The sequence below is a fragment of the Pistacia vera genome, unplaced genomic scaffold, assembly GCF_008641045.1.
Source record: "Pistacia vera cultivar Batoury unplaced genomic scaffold, PisVer_v2 Contig60, whole genome shotgun sequence".
Lineage (NCBI taxonomy): Eukaryota > Viridiplantae > Streptophyta > Magnoliopsida > Sapindales > Anacardiaceae > Pistacia > Pistacia vera.
In genome coordinates, this window is record NW_022196446.1 from 399,059 (window position 1) to 417,881 (window position 18,823).

At 33.4% G+C, this 18,823-nt stretch overlaps 1 protein-coding gene across 1 annotated transcript; it reads left to right on the forward strand.

Annotated features, from left to right (window-relative positions):
- The first annotated feature begins 7,860 nt into the window (after positions 1 to 7,860).
- On the forward strand, positions 7,861 to 9,741 carry LOC116110313 (1-aminocyclopropane-1-carboxylate synthase 7). The gene is made up of 3 exons (XM_031396539.1): positions 7,861 to 8,109; positions 8,215 to 8,504; positions 8,622 to 9,741. The coding sequence occupies exons 1-3, from the start codon at positions 7,936 to 7,938 to the stop codon at positions 9,496 to 9,498; spliced, it is 1,341 nt and encodes a 446-aa protein (XP_031252399.1). The 5' UTR covers positions 7,861 to 7,935; the 3' UTR covers positions 9,499 to 9,741.
- The last annotated feature ends 9,082 nt before the right edge of the window (positions 9,742 to 18,823 follow it).

Genomic DNA, 18,823 nt, shown 5'->3' on the forward strand with positions numbered 1-18,823 from the left:
TGTAATTTACCATACCATTCCTAATTTCGTATATATATATATATATACACAGACTAATACTATACATAAATCAGTTTTATATAAAATTTCTCACACAACATTAGATAACAAGATATGATTAGCTAATTTAAAGTTAAAATTAAACTTTCATCCAATCATATCATGCCACATAATGTTATATGAGAAATGTTGTATGAAAATTATATATGTGTAGTATTATTCACACACACACACACATATATATATATATATAGAAAATGTTATCCTTACAAAGACTCATACAAAGAGAGCTACAAAGTGATATCAGCAAGAAGAAAAAAACAAAGAAAAAACGGAAGAAGAGAGAGAGAAAAATCATGAAAATCAAGGGTGGAGATTGTCTTTGTATACTTCCTTTGTATGTGTCTTTGTAAAACTAGCATTACTCACACACACACACACACATATATATATATATATATATGAAGATTTTTAACGAGAGATATATCAAATTACAAGCAATATAAAATTGTAAGTTTTTAATTACTTTATATATAAATTTATTATTTTTTTCTCTTCAAAATATTGATAATTATTTTAATTTATATATATATATATGTGTGTGTGTGTGTTTTTAAACTATACTATGTTTTAAGAATTATTTGCGGGTACTTTTTTTAGCTTTTTTAATTATCTAATTTTTATTTTAAGAATAATGATGGTGGGATGTATAGAATAAGTGAAGAAATATAATGTTAATTCTTTTAAATATTAAAAAAAATGGAAGGAAGGACATTTGTGAAATTCATGGAGTGTCATAAGAAAAAAAATAATATTAAAACTTTGAAATTAGATGTCTTAATTAAAAGGAATTTTTTAATCCATTAGTTGAGGTGTCAATAGCTCAACTCAACTCTTAAATTATTCAACCTATTAGCTAAACAGCCTCCACTTTTATTTCAAGTTAAGTTGAATTATAATGTTAAATCTTTCATTTATGAAATTAAAAAAAAAAAAGGGTAAATTTAAAAAAAAATATTGTGCTTTATTATGAAAAAGATTTTTTGCTGTTAAAAATTATCATCAAACAATTTTGCTCAGTTTGGTTCACATATCCCAAAAGTTTTCCCAAAAAAAGTTAACTTTATTTCACCTATTTTCAAAATAGTTTTTTAAATTATTCAATTTCCTTTAATTCCTTTAAATTTATTAATTTAACTAAACAACTCCAATTTTTTTTTTTAAAAAATTGACAAAACACCCCAGCAACCCAAATTTACCAGATTCTGGCCAATACTACCAGAATCTGGCCGTAATCTAGTGTAATGGAGCACTACCAGCTGAATCTTGTCGATAGTGTGTCAATCTAACTTTTTTCGACCAGATTCACGTTGGATCTGGCCGGAAAAGGTCAGATTTACGGTGAATAGCCAGATCTTTGCTTGTAGATAGTCGTCAACGACGGCCACGATATGGTCGTCATTGACCATTAACGACGGTCGTATCTTTGGCCGTCGTTGATAACCAAATGCGGCCAGATCTGGCCGTAGATTTGACATTTATCGGCCAGATCAACAGTGGATCTGGCCGGAAAAGGTCATATCGAAGTACGACTGGCAATATCGAGTCGATCATATGTTGATACAGCAACTCCGATCACCCTCCGGCGGTGGTGGCCAACTGTTCTTATTTATGAGTGGATTGGGGGTGTTTTGTTAATTTTGAATATTATATTTAGGGCTGTTTAGTAAATAAATAAATATAGGGGGTATTTATATTAATTTTTAAAATTCTACATCATAATACCCACCCAATTTAACTTTTTTCAAAAAAATATTCTCAAAACTACCCAATAATAAACCAAAGGGAGCTACATCTCCATATTTATTACGTAATTGGTAGAAAAGCAGGCATTTTTGGCATAAATAGAAGTTGCCAGACAGCCATCACATTCCTATAAAGCTAAAAATAATTCATGAAAATGGAAGGGGAATGAGACTGGGCTGGGAATGATTCATAGTTTTGCTTAGGTGGTTGTGTAGGCCTAGTCACATGGGTTTGGGTTTGGGCTTGGTTTTGGTCTAGGCATGAGCCTAGGCTTGGGCTTGAGGCTTTATAAAATGTGAAAGAGATTGGCGAGAGCTGCTTAAGGAGGAAGGATAAAAATGAGTAGTAGTGCTATTTAAGTCGCCCTAAATCTCTTTCTAAGTTTGTATATGGATATTTAAAATAAAAAATATATGTAAAATTAAGACTACCAAAAAGATATATTTACTACCTTTGAAGTAGAGAATGTAATTATACATCAAAACAACTCTCCATCATCACAAATTATAATCACATAATCTCGGCTATCAAATGGTTAATTGGTACATAATATCTGACAAATAAGAGGCAGTCTTAAGCTTATTAGATCAGTAGTTCACTTTTTTGTTTATCATCAAGGGTATTCAAGCCAGTTTACGCGCACTTTAACTAATCCTCCGAAGTTTTGGAACTGTTGACCGGATAAGAGCCACAATGGTTACCCCTACTAGTATCTGGGGGATTCGAACTTAGAAACTCATGAACCTCCTTTTGTTATTTTACCATCAAATCATCTAGTGATGATTTATGTAGTTCACTTCACAGCAATTGTTTGTAGGGTGAGTACTGTTGTATTTGCCCCTACAATAAAATTGATTCTCCTGGGAAAGGAATGTCAAGCCATTGTAGTTCTAGGACTAAAAACACATTTGTATTAGAAAACCAAAATCGCAAGCAAAATCCTTTCTTCAACTATAATGGAACATAGATGAGTACAACTTGAGAATAATAGATAGAAGAAGATAAAGAGTTTCAGAAGATTTAGAAAGATGGTATTTTAGATTAATATTATTTAAACATCTTTTATTATTGGGGTTTAAAAAGAGATTTAGTGGGGCTCAAATAACACTATTAAAAATTTGGATAATTGTAGGCTTTTGATATTCGTTTACAATGAGAATAAGAAGATAACTGAATAATGTACAAATCTTAGAACTTTTTGGTGCAAATACAAGTCTAATAACGTGCATCTTTTACTCTATTTTAAGAAGACATGAATTCTGAATACCTCTAATTACTAGAGAAAGTCTGATATCCACTGATTTTGTTTCCAAATTATTGGTGAATCAGGGATTCAGGAGTACGGATTTCTACGCAGGATGCTAGGGACACTTCTTACAAACACTGATAATGAAGAATGATCAGAAGTTTTGGTAAAAAATAACTTTAATGGACATATTATAAACTCTGCATGCTCGACATCGTTGTTACAATTTGCCAGTAAATTATGTTTCTCAGTCAGCTCTATCAAATAAGATTCATGTCTCCCTGCTTTTCAAATACGCAAAATTTCGCGAGTCTAAGATAAAAAAAATAAAAAATAAATGGTCAATTTGTTTGCTTGGAATCGGTATAAGTAGATTAATATATATGTGAAAGTTTGAAAGGTAAGAAGGTGCATGTGATGAAGAGGAAAAGGGCACATGGTAGCTTGTTGGATTGGATCAATCAATGAGGCATTAAACCAGGGTTTTGAGGAGATTGTCTAAGATTCCAAACCTAGATTACAGTAATCATCATATATTCCTTATTGGATATTTATTAATTGTGGTAGTAGGAGGAATGTTACTGTTCCATTAAACAGTATTTAGTATTAAATTGAGGTTTTGGTCCTTTTGGATATATAGGTTGCGGTAATAGGAGCATGTTATTTCCTTTAAGAATGACATTGTTAGCAACACTAATAATAAAAATTAGGGTTTTGTCTCCTGTGACTAGTCAAATTAGAATCTTGACAGTCATGGTGGCCTTGGCAAACGGCACCGTCCGACCTAGCCATAGGGTTGCAGATAATTAAGTTAATTGTTAATATTCTGGTGGGAGATTGCATGATGCAGGCCGCCTATATATTATATATTGACGAAGATTAGCTTGACGGTACTCAACATTTAATTAATTATTATTCCCGAATATATCATGAGGTAATTACATATACGTTTTGATATCAAAATTCGTGTTCATATTTTGTAATTAATATTGATTAATCAGCTTATTCCTGAGATCTGATGGCATTGACGTCGTCCTTATTGTCTTTATGTCTTGGGGTTTGAATTTAATATCTAATAAAAAAAAAACATATAACACACTAAGGTGAAGTCATCATCCTTCTAAAATCAGACTATGTACCATTGGGGGCTTTTCTCTGATACAAATAATGGCTATTACATAGTAAGAATACTTTGTGAATAAAAACCTTTAATTGTATGGACGTATTGTCGTGAGTGGAAAGCAGAACTAAAAGAAATAATATTAAACCCAGAACATGCAAATAGCTGAGTAGTTCCAAGTGAATCTCTGTTGTCAAGATTTTTCGGTGTTGTCCAAGCCGCTGGTTTTGGAGGAGAAGGATGGAGGCCAGCCAGTGATCGTGCAATTACTTTCTAAATTCTAATGGTCCTGAAAGCATCAATTTACGAGGCCTTTTATCAGATCTCTTTTATAAACTAGTAGTTTTCAAGAGTTCCAATGTAAGCTAGCTAAGCTATCTATAATGCATGGATGATTAATGTAACACTTCTGCGCTTGCGTGGTTGGCCTGGTTGGCAAAGAGCTGGACTATACTCATAAAATACCAATCAAGAATTGAAATAAACCCCGAGTCCAAGTTGGTGAAAAAAAAATTATAGAAGAATGCGAGTACGTACAAACAAACAAAGTGTAGCCATTTACAATTCTGTAGCAAAGAAAATAAATGAATGATTGGATGTTTTTATAATAGTTATCTTATCCTTAAGCCTCTGTGGATGTTCTTGGATCACAACTTAGGGAGTAGAGTACAATCAATTATTTCAATGTTTCTCTCTTATCAATTATATATATATATATAAAACCATTCTTCCAATAATGAAATTTTACTTGCATTTATAGAAAGAGTGAGAGAGATCGGCACATGGTTGATGACTTCTCCACAAAAAGCTTTTTCTTGACTTATTTGTACTGCATATAGCTGCCTGCCTCTTCCTTTATTCTATTCAATTTCAATATACTTATTCATTCATCAAAGTATGGGAGGTAGGAATATATATATGTATAATACAACATTGAGGAACAAAATGGTATGATTAATTGTCAAAGGCTATAATATTGTAGAATTTATGGGAGCAGAAAGGAGAAATTAAGCATGCAAAAATATATTTAAGATCACAATATACCTATTAATGTGTTATTGAAGGATGACCTACCCAATATTCTAAATTTATCTTTCATTGACATGATCTTGGCATGATTAGAATCAAGATTCCCATGTGGCATGTCGTTATTGGGGAAAAGTCTCCCTAGACGATTCATGCCCTATATTGGGATACAAAAAACACTAATACCTTTTTCCTCCAATCATATGAAACCCCACTCAAAATCATCTTCCCTCATTGGACAAAACTTAGGCAAGTCCTTTAATTTGCAGGCCCCCACCACTCCATATATCTTCTCTCTCTCTCTCTCTCTCTCAATTTAGCTGAATCTGATCAAGTTTCACAAACCCTCAAGGGATTAAACATTAATCACTGTAGTCGTAATAACAAAACCTCTTTATAATATATATATATACATATTATTGGACATATTGAAGCAGTCCCTTTCACGAACTTATAAATTTGTAGTCCACATGCACAACATCAATTGACAAACATGGCCCTTTATTGCTTAGAAGATGTTGAGACAGTGAGCTGTTTGGCAATTAAGAAAATCCATCCCATCTTATGTACGTATGTTCATATTCTTTAATTAATTAACAGTGAGACTAATGTTGAAACATAACAGTAGTTAGCCCCAGTTGTAAGTTAATTTACTATGGAGATCAGCCAAGGCATGCCCTTTTCCCTTTTCCTTGTAAATCCTAATTTCTGGGATGCTTCTCTCTGCGTCTAAGTTGGAATCCACTTGAGGAAGAAATGCAAACACTTGCCTTTTGGATTACCTAACACACCCAACACTTTATTTATTTATTTATTTATTTATTTATTTTTTATTTTTTATTTTTTTATCTTTTCATGGTAGGTTTTGGTGATTCCCAAGCATAAATTAGTAAATTAAGGCACTGAAATTAATTATTAGTGTTATATATATATATACACATATATCAAATAACTACTTCTTACCTCAGTGTGCACTAACCAATGTCAATAAACAATCCATGTTGAAGTAATTTGGTTAATTATTAAGTAACAAAATTCCAAGCCTCAAGTGATCTTATCTATCTCAACTCTGTCTTATACAATTGTCCTGAAGTTGCAGTAAGTTGAAGCTCCGGGAAGATGAGGGTTAATATTTTATGAATTAACTCCATGCTTTCCAGCCAGTTATATGGGTTTCTAGGTTATAAAAAGTAAATTAAAAGGGACAATCGAGTAAAAACTTAAGACTTTAACTGACAAACAAGAATAATTTAATTATATTGTCACTGCATAAATAAAAAAATTTGGATATCTGTCGAAGACTATTGTTTGATACCTGTCTCTCTCTTTAAGGTCGAAGTCGCCACACAGTCGTCACCTACCACTCCTTTCACGTTCTCTTTTTAGCAAAAAGGGATGCAATCTAGCTATTAATTGCAAATCTTATATGTTTGAGTTCTTGCACATGGATATTCAGCATCTCGAGCCCCACGTCGATGATTTAAAGAGGCATATTCTCTGCTTAATCAATATTTGTTTTTCTTATTGCCCTTCTTTTTGATCTTGGGATGTTGTTTATTATGTAAGTAGGTTAGTTGAAACTATTCTAGCAACACAATCTTGACAAATATCCTAACTCTTACATCTAGGCATGCATATACCAAACTTATTTATGCCAATTCATATAAATGCATGCATCTTTTTTATGGATGAACAATAAATCTGTGTCACTAATTTAGAAAGTAATACACATTTAACGTTTAGAAATCATATAGATAAATATATATATAGAACAAGAACGCCACATATATGGATATAAGCAGCCTTTATATACATATATAACATCAACATGAAAGGCATTTTAATTAACTTCATGGGCACATAAATAAGAACTGGAAATGATTATACTGTTAAAGAGATTACAAGCCATAAATTCTGTTGCTTGAAGAAATGCTATATATGGTGGGGTCATAAGATCTTCTTGGAGCTTCTGGTTTGTCTGAGCTTTGGTTGCATATCAGAATCTTAATCTTGGGTTAAATTGGTATCTTTATAATGTCATCAAAACTTAACTACTCTTAGATCTCTTGGAATATCTGAATATGTAATATGTAGTCTTCTCATGCATGGTTTGGTTCCCAGTATAGGGAATTTAGATCAGTTTATATTAGGCGCAAAGATTTGATTAGTCATAGGTTGCAAGGTGGGGATCTTGTTGCGAGAGAACTCAACCACCATTATTTAAAATGAGAAATACTAATAAGAAAATCAAGATGTAATTATATGAAGATTGTCCACAAAGCAGAAAAAGAAAACTTTATAATTGTGTATTAATGATCTAAATGAAATTTAAGAAGCATAAAGAAAATACCCACTCCCTATCAACCACCATATACGCTCTAAATCTTAGAAGAGATTGAGATAGAGAAAACTTGGAACAAGATGACAGAAGCCAAACAGTTGTCATTGAGAGATAAAAACTATATCTGTAAAAGGGCGTTGATCTCCTTGCCCTAGAGAATCAATAATTGATATTTTTTCATTATTTTTTTTCTCTGAGAGAACCGCTAGCGGAGGGACCAGTACTTTTTGTGTCAAACCCCTCCTCTATATAAAGGGTCTTTGACAAATGTTTCATTCAACACAACCATCTTTCAACTATCAATCCATCTCTCTCTCTCTCTCTCTCTCTCTCTTCCACATAACAGCTTTCGACAGGGGAAACGCCTCATATATATCATTTTCCAGAAAGCTAGTTATGGCTATAGAGATTGAGCAACCTTCTTCTGTTGAGCTGTCAAAAGTTGCAGTTTCTGAAACTCATGGAGAAGACTCTCCATATTTTGCTGGCTGGAAAGCTTACGATGAAGACCCTTATCAAGAATCAAATAACCCATCAGGAGTCATACAGATGGGACTGGCTGAAAATCAAGTAAGTATCTGAACAATTAAAATTATGTCCAGTCGACTAAAGAGAAGACTCTAACTTCATTGTAGTTTACATGTACTTAACATATCTTCTTATTTTCTTGAACAGGTTTCATTCGATTTGCTAGAAGAGTACTCGGAACAACATTCAGAAGCATTCACATGGGGGAAGGGAGCACCTGGCTTTAGAGAAAATGCCTTGTTTCAAGATTATCATGGACTTCAATCTTTCAGGGAGGCGATGGCAAGTTTCATGGAACAAATAAGAGGCGGAAGGGCAAAATTTGATTCTGATAGAGTTGTCCTAACCGCCGGTGCTACTGCGGCCAATGAGCTATTAACCTTCATTTTAGCTGATCCTGGTGATGCCTTGCTGGTTCCAACTCCATACTATCCAGGGTAAGAAATAGTCCTCATTAACACTAATCATGTTGAAAATTCATTCAACAAGTGATTTCATGTCTATATATTCATAAAGATCATCCAATTAATATCGATTTTATTTCTGTTTTCCAGATTTGACAGAGATTTAAGGTGGAGGACTGGTGTGAAAATTGTCCCAATCCATTGTGACAGCTCAAACAATTTCCAAATTACTCCTCAAGCATTAGAAGCTGCGTATAAAGAAGCAGAAGCCATGAACAAAAAAGTTAGAGCTGTTCTGATAACCAACCCATCAAACCCGTTAGGTGCGACGATCCAAAGGTCAGTTCTAGAAGAGATTCTTGATTTTGTAACCCACAAAAACATCCATCTCGTCTCAGATGAAATCTACTCCGGATCAGCTTTTTCCTCGTCCGAATTCATAAGCATTGCGGAAATTCTTGAATCACGTAAATACAAAAATTCTGAAAGAGTTCATATTGTTTATAGTCTTTCTAAAGATCTTGGCCTCCCAGGTTTTAGAGTTGGAACGATATATTCGTACAACGATAAAGTTGTTACTACAGCAAGGAGGATGTCGAGCTTCACTCTTATTTCCTCTCAAACACAACATCTCTTAGCTTCAATGTTGTCTAACAAGAAATTCACAGAGAATTATATCAAGACAAACAGGGAGAGACTGAGGAAGAGATACGAAATGATCATTCAAGGATTGAAGAACGCCGGGATTGAGTGTTTGAAAGGTAATGCTGGGCTATTTTGCTGGATGAATTTAAGCCCATTGTTGGAGGAACAAACAAGAGAAGGTGAATTGGCTCTTTGGGATTCTATGCTGCATGAAGTGAAGCTAAATATATCACCAGGATCTTCTTGCCATTGTTCTGAACCAGGATGGTTCAGGGTGTGCTTTGCGAACATGAGTGAGCAGACACTGGAAATTGCTTTGAAAAGAATACATGATTTCATGCAACAAAGAGAGAGACAAAGAAAGCCAATATCTTCTCAGTAAAATATATATGTATCTTTTACTTCCTACTTTTTTTGGGTTTATTCACCCATTTTGATTCTTTGCAACCCATCTGATAAAAATAGGGTTTGTATCAATATACTGTAAATCAGATTGAATCAAAAAAATATTTTTGTTTGCTTACTTCTGGTTAAGCAAGTTCCTAGAAATTCCATTTGTGAAAGTGAAGTACAATTGCTTGTAGTTTTCTTCGTGACAATTAATTAAAGTATTTTATTATGTCTTTGACTTAGTCATTATTCAATTCAAGCAAGTAATGTGTTTGCTTTTGAATCCTCAGTTAATCGCAGTCAAATCAACTTAAAATATTATTATATATATATATATATTTTAGTAATCGGAGTGTCTAGACTAGTTTGCATACACCTCAACTAATCTTTTGGGCCCTTGAAGTTAGCAGTTGGGTAATACTCTAATAATCACTCATATTAATAATCGAGGAGAATCAAACTTAAGATCTTTTGAGTGATATACCTAAGAGTCTCTATTGACGTTTTCATCATCCAGGTGTTACTTAACTTAAAATATTATTGCCAATTTTGGAACGAAGTTTTTAGTCTAGAAAGCTTTTCGCTAGTAACTCTTGATCACAACAGTATTCTTCATTTTCAGTATTCTTGAATCTTGAATCATAATCTAGAGATTTGCATGGATGGTAATTGTCTATAACATGATACAACATTCGAGTTTGAAGTGCATTGATGAATTATGTGGAATATTTAGTTTGAGTTGAGAATACAACTACAATATGCTTCAGTCAATTAATACACCGATGTGTGGACTCTTTCCCTCCCTCAAAGAAACGTTCTCTTAGGATTAAAAGAATTAAAAATTAAAAATTAAATTAAAAATATGCATAAACATGTAATGTAATACGCTATTTTCGTGAGAGTCAAAGTCGAAGGTGAAGTATACAACCTGAAATAAATAAAGCCAAATAACCAAAGAGGGGGAACATAATCCAGGTCAAGGGTTTATGAGTGTGTTTAAGTAACATTATTAATTAATTAATTAATTAATGTCAAGTACTAGTAGCACTAGTTGGCGTTCGATTGACACAATAATATTATAGGAATTAGTATGAAATAATAATGTAGGTTTGAAAGATTACACAAATATTCATAATAAAGAAACAAGTTAGAGCAGTTGGGGACCAAAGCCGTAGTCTCATGGCTAGGTTGGAAAGTTTTGGAGTTCTCGAAACTTTGACGTTTGAATTTCATTTTTATAATTTTTTCTTCCGGCTCTGGGCCTATACACATTGAGTTGATGCTGATCAAGTGATCATGCTGTCATACACTCTCAGGTATCATGCTCAATAACACACTGCAGGCTTTCTTGTTTAAGATTAAATAATATTTCAATAATATATAGATGCATGGTTTGATTAATTAGCAAGTGATTATATATTAAACAAGATATGCTAATTATATGCATAAATTCTATAACACTTGCGTGTGATCTTTGCTCATTACCAAACCATTAACATTAATGGTCCACACACGAGGATACTATTCAATCGGGAAATCAAATTACTACTCTGGCTCACTTAATTATATATACACCTTGCAAATCCTTGACAACTAACATTAATGTGCCTCAATATGCAATAATAAAATACGGTAACGTATATAATTTGGTAATTAGCTAGATGATTAACAAAATGAGCTAAGGCATCTATATAATTAATCATCTAGTGGGATTTCATATACATTTTCAAGCACTTTCGGCTCTACGCAGTCGACGCTTGGATGTCTTAGAACTATGGATTATCTTATTCCTATACTTGGAGAAGAAGAATATACCCCATTTAATATTATAAAGTTGTGAATTTTTAAGCATTTACTTCTNTGCTTTTGAATCCTCAGTTAATCGCAGTCAAATCAACTTAAAATATTATTATATATATATATATATTTTAGTAATCGGAGTGTCTAGACTAGTTTGCATACACCTCAACTAATCTTTTGGGCCCTTGAAGTTAGCAGTTGGGTAATACTCTAATAATCACTCATATTAATAATCGAGGAGAATCAAACTTAAGATCTTTTGAGTGATATACCTAAGAGTCTCTATTGACGTTTTCATCATCCAGGTGTTACTTAACTTAAAATATTATTGCCAATTTTGGAACGAAGTTTTTAGTCTAGAAAGCTTTTCGCTAGTAACTCTTGATCACAACAGCATTCTTCATTTTCAGTATTCTTGAATCTTGAATCATAATCTAGAGATTTGCATGGATGGTAATTGTCTATAACATGATACAACATTCGAGTTTGAAGTGCATTGATGAATTATGTGGAATATTTAGTTTGAGTTGAGAATACAACTACAATATGCTTCAGTCAATTAATACACCGATGTGTGGACTCTTTCCCTCCCTCAAAGAAACGTTCTCTTAGGATTAAAAGAATTAAAAATTAAAAATTAAATTAAAAATATGCATAAACATGTAATGTAATACGCTATTTTCGTGAGAGTCAAAGTCGAAGGTGAAGTATACAACCTGAAATAAATAAAGCCAAATAACCAAAGAGGGGGAACATAATCTAGGTCAAGGGTTTATGAGTGTGTTTAAGTAACATTATTATTTAATTAATTAATGTCAAGTACTAGTAGCACTAGTTGGCGTTCGATTGACACAATAATATTATAGGAATTAGTATCAAATAATAATGTAGGTTTGAAAGATTACACAAATATTCATAATAAAGAAACAAGTTCGAGCAGTTGGGGACCAAAGCCGTAGTCTCATGGCTAGGTTGGAAAGTTTTGGAGTTCTCGAAACTTTGACGTTTGAATTTCATTTTTATAATTTTTTCTTCCGGCTCTGGGCCTATACACATTGAGTTGATGCTGATCAAGTGATCATGCTGTCATACACGCTCAGGTATCATGCTCAATAACACACTGCAGGCTTTCTTGTTTAAGATTAAATAATATTTCAATAATATATAGATGCATGGTTTGATTAATTAGCAAGTGATTATATATTAAACAAGATATGCTAATTATATGCATAAATTCTATAACACTTGCGTGTGATCTTTGCTCATTACCAAACCATTAACATTAATGGTCCAGACAAGAGGATACTATTCAATCTGGAAATCAAATTACTACTCTGGCTCACTTAATTATATATACACCTTGCAAATCCTTGACAACTAACATTAATGTGCCTCAATATGCAATAATAAAATACGATAACGTATATAATTTGGTAATTAGCTAGATGATTAACAAAATGAGCTAAGGCATATATATAATTAATCATCTAGTGGGATTTCATATACATTTTCAAGCACTTTCGGCTCTACGCAGTCGACGCTTGGATGTCTTAGAACTATGGATTATCTTATTCCTATACTTGGAGAAGAAGAATATACCCCATTTAATATTATAAAGTTGTGAATTTTTAAGCATTTACTTCTCATTATAGTACTATTAATCTGACTTTTGAGAGTTTGATAACTTCCAATTCTAAACCGAACTAATTAACAATTAGTTTTTCGTATGATAGATATGACTTTGATGATAGATTTTTAATCATCTTTGCCTAAGAAACTATGAAACTTTTTTTTTTTTTTTTAATGATCGGGGTGTTCGAGTCAATTTACGCATACCTCAATTAATCATTTGGAACCTTAAAACTACCAGTTGGATAAAAACTCTTTTAGTGGCTACCTCCAATAGCAACAAAAAAATTGACTCGAATTCATGATCTTTTGAGTAATACATCCAAAAGTCCTTATCAAACAACTCGGCCGCCGAGAGGTAGTTAAAACTATGAAACTTTCTTCATCATTTAAGTTAATAATCTAATCCTATTAATATATTCTTGAACATGATTTTGGTTAGAAACTTTTATTTTATTTTTCTATCCTTTTCTAGAATATTAATGTTAAACTTTGTTTTATATATAGTAAACTAATTAATTGTTTATTGAATTCAATAATCATAAATTCACAGATGTTAAAGAAATTAATGTTTATTAGTTCACTATCCAATACTAGTTTTCAACAAAATTATAGTCACCATTTGAAATTATAGGATACAGTCTCAAGAAAAGCAAAGAAAGAGACTTTAATAATTTTTTTAAAGAATATATATAAGTGAAAATTTGTTTGAGAAAACACTCCAATAAAGGCATTTTATTAAATCAATTTGCTGATGCATCTCTCTTATATATTTTGACCGACACAACATATAGTATATATAAAATTAAAAAAAAAAAAATCAAATTAAAGAGTGAAAAAAAAAAAAAAATTGCTTCCTCACGTGTGAGCGTGGTTGCTAGGATTCTGATTTCTCCGTGTAAGAGCTTCTCATTGACAAATTTTTAACACATACAGCAATACCAACTCTCTGTATCGTCTAGTTTTGTGAGTCAAAAGTCAACTAATACAGGCAAACGGTTCAATCTGGGCTGTCAAAAGCCCCCATGTGGCTCACGATGCTAACCATAATCTGCCACAGAGGCATATGCTATGACGAAAAATACACCCTGGCAGCTGACCAATTGGTTAAAAAAGTCTATAAAGTGTAAAGATCGGCAGCTCTTTTAGTTGCGTGATACTGGGTGCCATCGAGCCATTGGTCCACATTTTAATTCGATCCTATAAATCATACATCAATATTCAACCTGATCTGATCACGTTGTTTAATTTTGATGAATAGCTAGTGTACGTGTATAAAAATGGCCCATGCAGCTCCATGCTCTCCATGCTGCATGATTGTAGTCATAGAAAAAAGAGAGTTTTTCAAAGGAAATGATCAGAGCAATTAAACTACTGGGGAACTGGTCCACATTTGATCACAATCTCGATCACGTTACGTGATCTGTATAAAAATGGTGAGTCCAGATATATATATAATTGTGGGGAATTCAATTCGCAGGAAAATAATGGATTGTAATGGAGATAATTGGTCCACAATTGATCGCAATCTGATATTTTTAGCATGTTGATTACTTGTTTGATGAAGCTAGCTGTGCTGTATATGAAAATGGCCAAAGTGCAGGGTGCAGGTGGCTGGCTAGAATTAATAATGATATGTTCATATATAGAAAAGATGGATTGGTGGGCAGCTGTAGCTGAGCAAGAGATCCAGAAAATTAATTTGTAAAAGGGATAGCGTGTGAGGATAGATATATACTTAAAATATAAAGAAGAGATTCATTTCAAACCATAAGATCTAGGAAATTAGAAAGAAGATAAGATCAAAGATAAGAAAATACCAGGGAAGTCTGTGTATATATAAATAGCACATGCAGAAACAGTTTCAATAATGAAGCCAGATATGTAAGTGATGAGAACCTTTGACTTATGTTTAGTACAATGTTTGATGTTTATCTAAATTGCAGTTTTCATCAAACTCAATTCAATTCATACATGTTTTTGTTATACAAAGGATCGATTTCGAAAGCTATGTTCTTAACTTTTCTAGTTAGTAATATGACCGAGGACAAAATTTTCTTTGTTATGTATATTACTAATATCAGAAAATTGAAAGAACCGAAAATTCCAAAACACTACATTAAAAAATATTATGCCAAAAATGCCATTGGCTTTTAACATTCCATGCATCTTCGATTGTATTTTATCTTCTTAACAAAAAGGAAGCACTAGAGAATATTAACATGTTGATCTTGTTCTATTGATTGACTCTGCTATTCCATGCATCTCCAACATGTTTTCTCCTTGAGTTTTAACAGGGGTAGTCATTGAAGTTTTTACTCGACCGGTTAGTTCTAAGGTTCCAAGAGATTAGTTGAAGTGCGTGTAAATTGACCTAAACATCCCTGGTCATAAAAAAAAATAAAAATAAAATAAAGATCAACAAGTTAAACACACCAAAGATGCCATTGGCTTTCAATATTCCATACATCTTCAATTGTATTTTATCTTCTGAATCAAAAGGAAGCTCTAGAGAATATTATACCAAAAAACTTCAAGGAGTTGGCCTAGCGGTTAAGAAGGTTTATTCTCTTTATTAACTTTTTTGGTTTGAACATTAGGGCGACCTATCACATTTGTGACTTACCTTGGAACATTGAGTTTGTAAGGTATTCAATAAGCCCATGNTGATCTTGTTCTATTGATTGACTCTGCTATTCCATGCATCTCCAACATGTTTTCTCCTTGAGTTTTAACAGGGGTAGTCATTGAAGTTTTTACTCAACCGATAGTTCTAAGGTTCCAAGAGATTAGTTGAAGTGTATGTAAGTTGACCTAAACATCCTTGGTCATAAAAAAAAAAAAAAAAAAAAAAAAGGATCAACAAGTTAAACATACCAAAAATGCCATTGGCTTTTAATATTCTATACACCTTCAATTGTATTTTATCTTCTAAATCAAAAGGAAGCTCTAGAGAATATTATACCAAAAAACTTTAAGGAGTTGGCCTGGCGGTTAAGAAGGTTTGCTCTTTTCATTAACTTTTTGGGTTTGAACATTAGGGCGACCTATCATATTTGTGACTTACCTTGGAACATTGAGTTTGTAGGATATTCAATAAGCCCCTGAAATTAGTCGAGGTATACGTAAATTGACTCAGACACCTCGATCATCAATATATATATACCAAAAATGCCATAGCAGGGTCAATCAATCGAATGTTACATTACAATCATTATAAATATATACTTATAGTTCTAATAAATTTAATTATTAGTTATTTTTACAAAATATTAGAATGTTGGTAGTGTTGGGAGTCTGTTCAACAGCAGTTATCAAAGCTTAAGAGGAAGGTAACAAGGCTGGAGGCTTGGATTCTTTTAGCCCTTGGCTGGGCCATAAAACAACATAGGGAAGTGGTTTTTTTTATCCCTGCCTAATTGATCTGTAGCCCCTATGCTCAATACACCTATTTTGTATTTAAAAACATTTTTTTATACCCTATTTAATAACTAAAATACTCTTTTAACCTTAATTAGGTTTTTCCTTTACACCCATTTTCCCGATTTCAATTTTAGATTCAAAACTCCACTCTTAAAATTTGTAAAAGAAATGGCAGTTGAGTGGGCTAGGATTTTAGGGTGTGGGTTTATGGTAGTTTTAGAAGTATATTTTCATTAAACAAACAATTTTAATAATTATAATAATTTAGATTTAGGGATTATGCAAAGAATTAAAGATTTAACAGTAAAATAAAAGTATAAAATAGTGTGGATGTACTTAGAAATCATAATGTTTTTTCTTGTAATTGTATTTAAGGATAAACTTGTCAAATACTAAAATCAGTTACAAATAAATAAATTTTAATTTATTCCAAAATTACCCTTTTGCTAATCTCTTTTAACTTCTTCACTTTCCTAATCTTTTTTAATTTATCTAATTTTCTAATCTTTTTTAACTTTTTGCTTTCTTAAAAACTCATGATTTATAAATAGTTATAGAAAACTCATTGTTGATACTTGATTTTGACACCAACTATTCGCACCTGCAAAGTGATATGCTGACTAAGAAATTACACGTGAATGAGAAATGAAGAAAATAAAATGGGAGATGATTTTTAAAGTGGTTCGGATGCTCTAAGCAAATCCTACATCCACTGCTTTTTTTATAAATGAGAGATTACAATCAGGTTGCGTATAGTGATCAGAGAATAGAAATACAGAGAGGGAGAGTGAGTGTTTTTGTTATCAGAATCTCGAAAATGAGAGGAGAGCCCTCTATTTATAGTAAGAGGTTTATGGGTAATGATTACAAGTCTGTAAGCGGGCAAGTGTAGTACAATTCCTACCCTGCTTCCCATTGGCTTATTGTATAGGAGATATCCTTAAATCGCGCAAGGCTTGGGCAGGTGGGCGACTCCCAGCCACTCACTAGCCAAATCTTTACCTGCCAAGTTGATGACAACCTTACTCCTTCCGTCCTTGGACTACGTGGCAGCGCCTGGGCGACACAAAGCCTTCCTGAACTCTAATTGGTCCTTGCTAACGTAAGCTTGTGTCAACCTTGATTTCTTAGGCATAATAGAAGCCCCCCCAGTTCTGAAGGTTCAAGGCTTGAACCTTGAGAACTTCATGATTATGTCATGATTTGACCTGTCCTGAGGAACACTTGCTCGAACTGCAAGTGGAGAACAACTGATATAACATAAAGTTCACGGTCTAACTCGACCAGCAAATTGAGAGGAGGTCGCGACATGAATCTTCAGGAATTTGCACAAGCGACCTGAGGTGATCGTCCCCTAAAGGTTTAGCAACCTGAGGTCGGACCCTGCTCAATGCTATACCAACGTGCTTTGAACTTTATCCATCGCTTGCGACCTAAAAACACTTAGAATATTTTCGTTGAAAACTGGAAGTCACTTCGCTTCAAGCTCAATACACGGAGAAGAGTGTTTCATTCGAACGACCTCTTTAGATGTTATTTGTTGCGCTTAACATCTAGCTTGGTCAATAAAGAAAGATGTATCTGACAGACGTGTCTTTGCACAATAAGTGTCAGTCATGAGCATTAAATGCAAGCCATGATGAAACGACATTCTCTTTTAAAGCATTAAATGTGGATGAGGGCGCATTTAATGTGATAGAGATAACCACACTGATGTTTGGTATCTTTAATGGAGGGAAACGTCAATTGATATCCACGAAGCGTGAAGGTTACTCTTCATGAGGATTGGCGACAAGTGGTCACATCTAATGGCTAGGAACGCATCCCGCCCAAACGTCGCTTGCAAGGAAAGCCAAACGTCACCTTTTTCCCTACAAAACCCTAAGCCCGATTCAAGCCTTTTACAGAGCTCGAATCTTTAGAGAGAAAAATAGAGTTTTTGCACTCAGGAAACCAATTCATCCTTCTTCCAGTTGATGCGCACTCGTCGTTATGACAAAGTGTTCATCCCCAGCAACCAAGAGGTAAGGAAAATTCTTCCCTTTCTTCTTTTCATCTCTGTTAAAGACTCAGTCTTTTACAACAATGGTGGGTATGAATGTCTGGTAAACTTTACATGATGCATACTCTTGGATAGTGTTAAAAAATGAACACTCTTAAAAGTTAAAAACCTAGGGCACAAATCGTTGGGAACCTATTCTCAAGGATGTTTAGGGGTTTTAAGGGTTAAGAAAGGAAAATTAGGGTTTCTTTTATTCTTTCAAGTCATCATACGAAACACTGTGTACGGAGATTGAGTCACCTCTACGTTTCGTACCTTTTCAAACTTTAGGAGCAATAGACGTTTGGGAGATGAAAGCAGTCGACGGAACAAGCTTGTAGCCCTCGAGCACCTCGACAGGTCCCGGACAGGCAGTACTATCAGCAGCCACTGCAGACGAAATTTAAAAGGTGGTAGACCAGTT